This window comes from Microtus pennsylvanicus, chromosome 21, assembly GCF_037038515.1.
Source record: "Microtus pennsylvanicus isolate mMicPen1 chromosome 21, mMicPen1.hap1, whole genome shotgun sequence".
Classification (NCBI taxonomy): Eukaryota; Metazoa; Chordata; class Mammalia; order Rodentia; family Cricetidae; genus Microtus; species Microtus pennsylvanicus.
Genome location: NC_134599.1, coordinates 15,448,417 through 15,460,651, shown reverse-complemented (window position 1 = coordinate 15,460,651; position 12,235 = coordinate 15,448,417). Strand labels below are relative to the sequence as shown.

The following is a 12,235-nucleotide window of genomic DNA, read 5'->3' as shown; positions in this document are numbered from 1 at the left end:
TTAGTGACACATTTAAAAGATCTAGAACAAAAATATGCCATAACACCCAAAAGGAATAGATGGCAATAAATAATTAAACTCTGAGATGAGTTTAATAAAACAGAAACTCAGGACCGCGAGGGGTGCACCCACACACTGAGACAATGGGGATGTTCTATCGGGAACTCACCAAGGCCAGCTGGCCTGGGTCTGAAAAAGCCTGGGATAAAACCAGACTAGCTGAACATAGCGGACAATGAGGACTATTGAGAACTCAAGATCAATGGCAATGGGTTTTTGATCCTACTGCACGTATTGGCTTTGTGGGAGCCTAGGCAGTTTGGATGCTCACCGTACTAGACCTGGATGGAGGTGGGGGTTCCTTGGACTTCCCACAGGGCAGGGAACCCTGATTGCTCTTTGGGCTGACGAGGGAGGGGGACTTGGTTGGGAGAGGGGGAGGGAAATGGGAGGCGGTGGCGGGGAAGAGACAGAAATCTTTAATAAATAAATAAATTTAAAAAAGACTATACATGTGTAATAGCACAAATTTTCTTTAAATCATTAAGAATCTAGATTTATTACTTGAACTATTAAACAACTTAAGAAAAATCTGTGTTTTGGAAAAAATAATTGCAACCGGAATGATGCCTTACAACCATCTGTAAGTCCAGTTGAAGGGGGTGGGGTGGGGGCAATAGCCTCTTCTGACCTCTGTGGGTACCAGGAATTCACACATACATACATGTTGATGCAATACCCATACAAATATATAAAAGTAAATTAATCATTTTATTTATTTATTTATTTGCCGTTTCATCAGTACTTTATTGGGACACAACAACACAAACCATGTATCATGCGGGTAAGTTTGACATGACAGAGTTAAACGGTTTCCGAACACCACGTGCCAGACAAAGCTTATAATATTTACCATGTAGTGCTATTTATGTATGATGCAGTGTGCCTACTCCTCACTCAGAAGTCTGGAGGACAAGAGTATTGGGCTTCTATTTCAGTTGCCATACCTCCCACCTAGCAGGGGTTAATTAACCCATATATGTTGAAAGAACTGGAGGGATCAGAGCTCCACCCTGCCTTTTTGGATGACTCCTTTTGGCAGGGCAGGCTAGACAGAAGCAAAGGAAGCTCAAAGATGAACATACTGGAAGAGAGGCATCAGGACTGGAGTCTCAGGCACAGGTTCAGCCCAAGAATCCCTTGACACGTGCGTGCCAACCCTCAGCAGTTGGGGAAGAAGAGTGCAGGGCTGCTTAGGGCCCTACCCAACTTTCTGAAAGCCACAGCTTTGCTTGGGCCTCAGGTAACCTCCCCGCCTGACCCCATGGCCATTCTCAGGGAGAATCCCCCTCCTCTGCTTCCCTAACAAGAATGGACTTGGCTGGATCCTGGACTGCAGCAGGTGGGAAAGAACCCAAACCCTCCCATCATTTACCAGGAAAGAGTTGGATGTGCCTGAGGCCACATCACGGTTAACCTGGACAGATGAGAGTGTGCCAGCTGTGTAATCACAGACTGCGCATGTGCGTACCTGGAGCTTCCATGTATAAGGGGGACTCAGATACAACCAAGGTCTTTGATCCCTAATGCTATCAGACAAGGTCCTCTGCTGAAAACACACCTCTGCCTTCAATCTTATGTCAACTTTCACCTCTCAACCCCCAAAGAGAACGCATTTGCCTCTCCCTCCCTCCCTCCTTCCCTTATACCGAAGTCCTCATCTTGGTTTCCATGGGTCCATGGCGGGCAGATTCTACTTAAAAGCTGGGTTCTTGAGTTTGCAATAGTGCCAGGATTCACAAGTTCCAAGTCCTGAAGGGCTTCTAGTAGCTGTTCCCAGGCAGTGCCAATAAAGGTGGGCAGGTCTCCTACACCATCACGAAGGATGTACAGAAGCACCCGCACCAGGCCCAGCACCTCTAGCCAGTGGTCCTTCGCTTGAGGTGCCCTGGCTTCCACCGCCTGCAGCTGCTCCTGCGTGAGGCGCTTGGCATAGAAATGGGCCACCACGCACTGTCCGTCCACAAGGTGTGAGCTCCGATAGTCGGAGTGCTCCATGCGGAAGGCGGCCACCACGTTGCCCCGCTCCCTGTGCAGTTCGCGGTTCATCCCGTCCAGGCTGCTGCCCTGAGCGCCCACGAAGCTGCAGGGGAAGCCTAGGCGCCCATCGAAGCACATCTGCATCAGCACCGAGAAGCGCAAAGGGCAAAGGGAAGCGGCCTAACAGCTTGCAAGGGTCGGGCATATAGAGCAGCGCGTGGGAGGCGTGGCACCAGCCCTCTAATCATTTTATTAAAAAGGAGAAAATTACCATTTTAAAAAACTATGGTGACATTTTGACCTCAAGTTTTTCAGCATTTTGATTATTCTAATATCAGAACTGATTTGTACCAAAGGAGTAATTGTGGGATAGGCATTCATCACAAACTTCTGAACACTCAGGGTGACTGGGCCGTACATCCATAACAGGACTGTAGTGGATGAGATGATGAAGTCCACCCAGTACATGACCACAAATAAAGCCACCAGCAGCAAGATGGTCTGGGCGGCGCTTTTCTCAGGAGACGCACTTGGGTGGCTGAGGCTGTGAAGATGCTTGCATCGCCTCTGATGTCTGAACAAGATAATCACCATGTATGCACTTGTGGTCAGCATAACTCCTACAAGAAATACATCTCTGGAGATTGTCACTGTTAAAATCAGTGCCCTGATGATGTAGTTCATGGGGAAGAGTGAGCAGAATTTAGTGACCTTCATCTGGTTGGTCTCACTCACGTTGGTAAAAGCACCAGCATAGAAGATGTGGTTGCTAACGAATGACAAGTTGAAAGACCAAATAAATAAAAAAGCATAAATCACATATTTTTTTAGTTTATATTTAAATTTTGCCAACCAAGAGGAACTGGGACTGATAGTGACAGCCTGGAACACACTCAGGAGGCAGGTGACACAGATGGAGAGGCCTCTCATCACTCTGTTTACGTAAAACGTTGTCTTACATTTGAAGTCATTCTCAATGTTCAGTGATTCAAATACGTCCCAAAGCCAAATATCCTCTCCAGCAAGGACCAGTACTATGTGGATGAAGGCCAACTGACAGGAAATCATGTCCGTGGGCTTACGCCTATGACCTAGGATTATGAAAGTGTAGAAAAAAAGGAGAAACATATTGGCCAGGGCTCCGAGTCCAGCTTGGAAATTGAGGACATTCTTCAACGAGGACATAAGTGGAAAGTGTATTCATCTTACGTCATATTAATAGCATATTTCATATATCTGAAAATGATAGAGTATATATTAGACTTGTGATTCAATGTGTCTATATCATCACTCAATTGTCCCTACTTATTCTCGATTAACCTGTCTATTTAACTTTTGATGTTCCAGTCTGAATATCATAGCCCACATTTCTATATACTTCTCCATGTATCTACCTGTGTATGAAGCATACTAGAGATGATAAAGGCATTTACAGTCATATAGTATACAGAATGAACACTTTGTGGGCCTTAGAAATCCAAACCTATTGATTTGCATTACCTCGTTTTCTAGTTAACAACTAAAACAGAAGTGATGAACACAGAACATTAGTTACATTTTTACAACTGAGTAAAACTTACTTTGATCTGGAAAATATTCACAGAAGAAATCCAAAAGCATGAGGTGAGTCAGACTCATGCTGCATAATTTTAATATGCTCTATTTAGCAAGTTTCTATGCTTTCAGTCATAATTCTAATTGAAACACAGTAATAATTTATGATAGTCCCATTATTTTAATCATTAAAATGTCCATCTTTGTTTATATTTTCCTGTTTTTATGTTCCTTTTTCTGTGAAATTTTACATCTCCTGGATCGGACTTAAGAAATAGATAAGAGGTGGAGGCTATTATGACATTTTCACAACTTATTAATTAATTAATAGCCATTAATTATGGTTATAAATGGTCTTAAATATCTACCTATGCAGTTTGTATTCCGTCACCTTTTGAAACACTTCACTTCAGAGTAAAAGAACTAAGACCCAGCCATCAAGACAAACATTGGTTTTTCTTTTATTGAGGATGTGAGAAAATGATTAATAGTAAGATTCCCTATGAATTTTCTCTTTTTGTCTTGTTACTTTTTCAGCCGTCTATATTTTTATTTTACCTACCTCCTTCTTCTGTGTTTATCTTCCTCCATCTTACCTAAGATCTCTCCATTACATTTTCCCTATCAGCTCAATTGTATTCTGTTTCTCCCCTCTACGTCCTCCACCATCTGCATTACTTACTTCTGTCCTCTCCCTCTTTAAGGATCCCTCCTTTTCCATTTCCCTCCTGAGATCACTTGTAGCCTGCTATGCTCCTTTCTAATGCTCCACACACCACCCCAGTCCTTGTTTGCTCTGGACTCTGAAGTTACTACAGGCTACATACTACATCTGCAGATGTGGAGCTAGGAGTCTCCAAAAAGAGCGAACATGCTACACTAAGACAAACACTATTTTCAACACATCATGACAAACACAAACTTGCCACTGATGACCAGATAGTGATCCTGTTTTGCAATTTCTGTGGTTTTTTTTTTTTTGAGATTCCTTCCCATGCAGTGAAAATCAAGGGCCCCAGTGTTATCATACATCATCAACGCACGGACTGCTTTTAAAATTTCAATGAAAAGGCTTATCTTTGATGCTTATGTTAGTTATACCAATGTAGTTATTTTTGTCAAATTACTATAATTCAGTATTTTCAAATATCTTTGTGATAAAAAAAATAGAAAATCACTACATTTTTACAGACTCTTGTGAGAAAAGGAGTCCCCAAGTAAATTGTCAAGTTCACTTATATATTTCACACATATAGATGGATGCATGCATGTGTGTGTAGAAATAATAGTGAAGTTAGTGTATGAGCCTAGCCTATAACATCCCCATAAATATGACATAATAATTCATACATTTTATATTTACATTTTTTTTTTGCTCTTCAAAAGCTCAATCTAGTAAAGACGTAGATTCATCTCAATTGCCGGAACCAAGCATCTGATTCTCCCAGCAGCATACACCTACAGTAGCTGCAAAGTGATGTTCTGTTTTTTTAAAGTTCCAAGATACAAACTGGAAGATGGCTCAGTGGTTCAAACCATGTTTTATTCTGCAAAGGACCTGGGTTATAGTGTCAGCAATGACCTGGTGGCTTATAACCATCTGTAACTCTGGTTCTGGGAGATCCATTGCCTTCTCTCAGACATGCAAGTGGCACATAGACACATATGCAGGCAAAAAAACTCATATATGGAAAACCAAATAAATAAATCTGAAATAATAAATATTAAATAAATAGATATATAAATAAGTAAATTAATGAGTAAATAAATAAATGTCCCCAAATAGTAGTTAGTTCATGCCTTGGTCTCCAAACTTAAAGAATGGTAGACCAATTACATTTACAAAATTGAAAATGTACAAATCATATATGTAAAATAATTTTCATTAATTGTACATCTATAATATATCAATATAGCACATGTATTATATATAATATAAATAGCTGATACAATGGAGGGAAAGGTAGTAATCTAAAATTTTTCCTTAGCCCAAAGATATGCCCTACAATCTGCAAATTTTATATGCATTGATTTGTAAATATCTATGACTTACAGAAAATCAAGCATCTCCTAAGTCATAATCTTTCTGTGGAGCTCACTATGGTTGAGATTTAACCAGAAAAGATCATATCTACTATTAATACAAACTGAACTATTAACAAATAAATGCAATGAGATATTTGTTTTACTTGAAAAAGGAATTTGCAGTGCTGGGGGCTTTATGCCAGTTTTGGTTGCAACATTTAGTTATCAGCACTAAAACACGAGGTGTGGCCATAAATATTCACAATATGCAGAAGCCATCACTATTAAATTGTCCCAGACCTAGAGACCAAGCAGTCTGCAGGCAGCTGTCTGAGGAGATGTGCAGCAATAAAATCCTAGGGCTGCTGCGTGGATACATAGCTCTGCATTCTTACAAGAAAAATCACTTCACCCCTTCATTATCAGAGTACTTGATTTTAGAACAGTCTTGTTTTAAGACTTACGGCGATCTTTGTATTCTTCTTTGTGGAGAGTAATAACATAATGAACATAAAACATATTAGACCAAAAGTATCATTTTCATTTTAAGTTTTGCCATATTTACTGAGTAATGACCTAACGGCAGTATGACTGCTCAGAGAGAACAAGGAGTGATTGTGTGATTTTCAGGTGACAAGATACACGGTGCTGGCTGATGTGCTGTCCACTGTCAGGAACATTAATAAATCTTCGGGAATCTCAGGAAGATGAAGACCTTAGACGCTCATTTTAGGTTCATGAGGAGATTTTTGTGAAATAGATATCCAGTAGAAATAAAGAGTGATTACTTATTTAAGGTATTAATTCATAGCACTTGCTCATCTCTTAAACAATTTTAAAGTATCATGTACTCTTTAGAAATTGAATTGAATTCACCAGCAACTGGAAGCTCACAGACGCTCACTAGAACTTTACAGTCTCACAGTTTCGAGCCAGTTCCCCTGCGATGAAGCAGCAGCAGCAGTGTCACTGCAGAGCCTGTGGGCAAGCAGTCAGACCCAGAGCTCGATCACAGGTCACATGGTGGAACTGTGGGAAAGATGTGAAAATGTTAACTGGAAGTGTGTCTGTCTGTCTGTCTGTCTGTCTGTCTGTCGGTCTGTCTGTCTGTCTCTCTCTCTTTCTCTCTGTGTGAAATGACTAAGAATAGATCAATAGTGTCTTGTGTGCTGAGGCTTCTCAGGAGTATGTGTACAGCAATTGCATGAAAAACTGAGAGCTCTATCAAATATGTTCATGAAATAAATTAACTTTAAGGAAAATGGGGAATGTGTATCCTTTGTGTTCTCTGAGACTTGATCAGGTCAATGAGGGTCCTGCCTAGTGCATCAGAACAGACATTTAATGTGCATTCTGCAAAACAGATTGAAAATTCTGTAACGCTTGCGAACAGAAACTCCTGCTTCCTCCACCTGTTCTCATGCTGTTCACAGTCTGTGTCCAGTCATGAAATGACATTGACCTGCATAGTTTGTTCCATTCCTTAAACAAATTCGTAATTGTACATTTTCTGATTTCCATTGTAATTTTATTGTATATATGTGTGTGTGTGGGAGGGTGCTGTCTTGACCTGTAGTTCAGACTGGCTTTAATAAAACTCAAGATGCTCACAACTTAGCCTCCAAAGTGCTGAGATCATAGCCATGTGCCACCTTCCCTGCCTTCACTTTCCTTGCCATCTCCTGTATACATTAGTAAGTGATATTCCAGCGATATAAAGATGGACTTACGACATTCAGCAGTGAAATTTACTTGGCATTTTTTTTGAATGTGTATTCTAATGGGCTATTGTATTTTCTAACTATTAGAGGGAAACCTTGGGGAATTTGACTTTAAATAATTTTATACTATTCAGTAATTGAAACACTTTCTCACTACTAATGAAAAGCTTATCCAATATTATATTGAATATCAAAATAATATAATGAGTATCAATGTTGCAAAGTTCAATTTAGTAGACTTGAAATAGTCTTGCGGTGGTGGCACGTGTCTTTAATCCAAACACTCGGGAGGTAGAGACAGGTGGATCTCCGTGAGTTTGAGACCAACCTGTTATATCTAGTGAGTTCCAGAATGGGGTCCAAAGCTACAGAGAAACACTGTCTCAAAACAAACAAACAAACAAAAAAACCTTGAAATATTAAACTTAATTTATTTTAATTAAAACACCCAATATTTTTCCAGTTTACATTTTTGTAAGAATAACTTTACAAGGATTTAATAAAAAAGTGAGATGAGATTTCCAGATATTTTTTAAACATACAGAAAAGATTTGCTTTATTAGAAATCACTGCAATGGAGTAAATAAATATAAGTAAATATTGTAAAACTCATTTATACAATGTTAAGACTATCCTATGTTTTAGTAGGTTAAGCTGAAACTTATCTCAGAATTCCTAAGTTATGCAAACTTGACTCAACACAAAATTACTATTAAACACTAGATTAGTTATTTGTTGTATTTTCTGTCTTAAGTTTCATATAAATAAATTTATAGTCAGTTAACTTAATAAAGTAAAATGAGGAAAAAAGTATAATTTAAATGTAATTTAGTACTCTAAATGTACTTCTGCAAACAGATAAATTCGTGTTCTCTGTTTTTTACCCTCTAATTTATTTCAGGCGTTTTGTGACAAGAATGGAAAACGGAGACATTGGGCATTACTAGCTGGAGCCATGTTCTCAGAATGATTACAGAACATACAGGAAAATCCATAGTCATATGTGATCACTAAAATATTCCATTTGGGGTTACTTTCTACATGTGTCCTAGTGTACATTCCTTGTAAGCATTTCTTGACACTTTGATTCAGTCCTCACACTGTTAATCTGTCTCTCTCTATCCACACTTCTGTTAGGCCCTGTGCTCTTTCCAATAGACCACCTTCAACAGGCACATACATTACAATCAGAGGATCATGGTAAGTGAAATCTACATTCTTTACAAATCATTACACTCATGTGTTATGTCTACAAGCATCTGTGTTGTTTGCTTATGACCCAGTGTGGCTCAAAATTAAAAATCTAAGCAGAGCATTCTCTAATCATTTCACTACTGAAAAGCCGTATTCACTTGCCACCCACTTACAATTCTCACTATTAATGAACAGAAAAACAAACAGACTTACCTGGCTGGGTCTTTGAGAAACACTATGTAGAATGAAGCTCTAAGAAGCAGTTATAAGGAAGAAATGTCATTAGCTCATCTCCCTCTAGAAAAATAATTTTCGTGTAATCAGTAGAACTCAGTTCTGATTCTGAAGTTGTTAGAAAGTGCAAACATCAAATGAGAAAGTGAACTTTCCTAATTCCAGGAAAACAGTGCAGTAGGAACAGCTGAGCTCTGGGTTTCCCGTGTGTGAGCTATTCTCCCCAGGCCCTAAATGGCTGTGTGCATTAGCTGATCCTAGTCATTGTTAAAAACCAAAAGTAAAAAATAATATTATACCATTTAAAAGAAGTAGAAAAACATTTTCACTTCCCCAAGGCATCCTCCCTTCTTCCAAAACATTCCTGGTAGTTTCCATACTTACTTGACAGCTGCTTCAGAGTCTCATCTAGAAATTAACAGCACTTTTGCTGAAATTAACAAAATGTTCAACCAGCCACATAACCTTTGGCTTACAGCCTGGCCTGCCTATCGGATGTGCTAGAGTAAGTATGACCTACAGATTGAGCCAATGACCTATCTAGCACAAAACCCAAGCCAGGAGTGTAAGCCCACCCCTGACACTGTCTGGAGCACCAGGACCAAGAAGCTGGTTGTCCCAGAGACCTAGGATAGAGCCAAACATGACAAAAAATGTTAATGTAATGATGCCTAATGACATTGCTATACACATAGATTGGTGGCTAGCCCAACTGTCATCACACAGGCTTCACTCAGCAACAGATGCAGACCCATAGCCAAACATTAGACAAGAAGAAGAAGAAGAAGAAGAAGAAGAAGAAGAAGAAGAAGAAGAAGAAGAAGAAGAAGAAGAAGAAGAAGAAGAAGAAGAAGAAGAGCAGGAGGACAAGAAACATTTGTAGCTAAAAATTGTGCTTTGAACAATTCAAAAGGAAATACTCAAAAATGCCTTAGGAAATCATTCAGCCAGTAACCCTTAAGATACCTGCCCTCTTGGGCATGGCCTCTTATACTATAAATGTTGATGTAAAGTATGTGCTCCTGTTCTCTTACAGTTGCTAGATTTGGTTGTTGTTCCCTGTTTGAGCAGAGGGCTATAATCTGTGAGTCTACCCCTAAATAAATAACGCTTTATTATACTCAATTCTGAGCAAGTGTGGAATATCTTTTTAACATTTATCTTCATTTGGAGCCCCACGTGGATCCAAATTCCACACCTACAAGGTGGACCAGTCTAAAAGGCCTAGAAGTTCCACAGCCCAGAAGGTCTCCCACCTCTGACCATCTGGCTTGCTATCAACTACTAAGTGTTTTTTTAAACCTCAGCACAGTGGAGATTAGTGAGACCATTTGGAAATTTCCCAGGCTCGTGCACACCCCCCTCCCATTCTCACATTCCCTGCAACATGACGACTTGTGCAGTTTTTGGTTTGTGCTCTCTGCTTGTGAGTTCTGGACTCATTGCTCCGTGTATGGAATTGATTTAATTGCTTTTAATTTGCTTGTGCCATTGCTGGTCATGCCTCTTTGCCACATGGCTGCAAATGCAACACCTGCTGGACAATAAAGATTATTATACCTAAAATAATTTACAAAAATCTCATAACAATGGTAACTATTTGATTAATAAATAAATCAATAAAGTTGAAAATCATACAGTGGCAGATATTATTACCATGCAGAATTTTAATAACCTTTTGGCTAATACTATGGATTGTATTCTGCAAGGCTTATATCGTTATTGTGACATATTTATTGGATATTGGGACCCAGTTTTTTCTTGATATTATACCTTCAAGAAAAGGGTTTGATAACAGAGCGAAGAATGAGTCACTTTTAGAAATGATACAATATTTATGGATTGATAATTGACAGCTAGCTGATAGGATTAATACAATTGAATATCAAAAGTTATCTGAAAAACGTTATTGAAAACTATAAAAGTAATATGACAGCATAATTAAATCTATGTCAAAGGGTACTAAGAAATTATCTGATCAAATTCATACCTTTGAATTTGACAATCAAAATCTGTTTAAAAATTTATGATAGGTTAACAGATAGAGCATCTCTCCAGGAAGGCAATCTGCATGCTATCAAAATAATGTCCAAAGATGAGATGTTATCTTTAAAGGAGAAATGTCAAACCATGGAATCACATGTGTAGAATGAGGACCAGAGGCTAGGTGCCTCAATAAAATCACTAGAAATATATACATGCCAGGAGATTCAGGCTTTACAAAAGACAGTAATAAAAAGGTTTGAAAAGATTGAGGAAATTATTGGAGCTGATGAACATGGAGAGAAGGTACAAGGACAGGATTTAACATCACCAGTACCTGTCAGAGATGACTTACCCAGGGTTTTAGCTTCCTACCCTGTATTAACTCTGAAAAAGCATCAAGTTCTAAATGCCCAAAAGGATCCAAAGAAGGTAGATAAATACATATAGTAAAGAATGATCTAAAAGAAATTAAGCAAGCAGTAGTATCTTATGACTTGCATTCAAGATTTGTCAGGGAGATGGTAAAGACATGGGCTTCTAGCAGTAATGATACTCTACATGTCTGGCTTCAATTAGTTTCAGTAGTCCTAGCTGATGGGCAAATGTTATTTGTAAGAAGAGACAAAAAATTTAGAACAACAGGGTAAAGCAAAAGAAATTGAGACTTCCCAAGATCAAATTCTTGATGAGGTCACTTATGCTGACCCACAGATTCAAGATCTTTATTATGAACAAATGTTGTCCCTATGACACAAAGGAGCTTTAAATGCTTGGGACAAGATTCAAGAACTAAGAAAACAATTTGAAATATATACCAGGGTTAAACAGGGCCAGAGAGAACCCTTTAGTGACTTTTTATAAAGATTAGGTAAGGCTGTACAAATAGAAGTAACAGACCCAGAAGCTAAAAGAGTACTTATTGAATCTCTGGCTTTTAAAAATGCCAACTTAGAATGAAAAAAGATACTTGGGCCTTTAAGGTTAGATCAGCACTAATGGATGAATGGATCCTGTATACAATGAACATTGAAACACTTGACTATAATACTGAATCTTTGGTAGACATGATTTCTAAAGGAATGAGAAAAAATCAAAATGACAAATGTTTTAATTATGGTAGAATAGGACATCTGAGAAAGGATTGTAGACAAGGAATTCCTAAAAATAATGTCTCCTCTTGGAATGGCAACAACCTTTTGGATTATGTAGGAGGTGTGGCAAATGCTGACAATGGACAAATAAATGCAGATCAACAAAAGTCAGACAAGAGAACCCAATACCACCAGGAAACTCCTTGGGGTGGCCTCTAACAGGCCCCCAAATCAAAAGTGGTCTACAGATGAAATGTAATGCCCAGCAAAATTCTTCACAACCTTGAAAAACAGTACTCAACTTCATATGGAAAAGCAAAAAACCCAAGATAGCCAAAACAATCCTGTACAATAAAAGAATTACTGGAGGTATCACAATCCCTGACTTCA

The 12,235-nt window shown here is 38.7% G+C and overlaps 2 protein-coding genes across 2 annotated transcripts; both read right to left on the bottom strand.

The window, feature by feature from the left end:
• Positions 1 to 1,703: 1,703 nt before the first annotated feature.
• LOC142839504 (U8 snoRNA-decapping enzyme-like) lies at positions 1,704 to 2,184 on the bottom strand. The gene is made up of 2 exons (XM_075955664.1): positions 1,821 to 2,184; positions 1,704 to 1,750 (listed from the first exon to the last, which is right to left on the bottom strand). The coding sequence occupies exons 1-2, from the start codon at positions 2,182 to 2,184 to the stop codon at positions 1,704 to 1,706; spliced, it is 411 nt and encodes a 136-aa protein (XP_075811779.1).
• Positions 2,185 to 2,307: 123 nt separating this feature from the next.
• Positions 2,308 to 3,225, bottom strand: LOC142839577 (vomeronasal type-1 receptor 90-like). The gene has a single exon (XM_075955795.1). It carries the CDS (start codon positions 3,223 to 3,225, stop codon positions 2,308 to 2,310), a length of 918 nt encoding a protein of 305 aa, XP_075811910.1.
• Between the last annotated feature and the right edge of the window lie 9,010 nt (positions 3,226 to 12,235).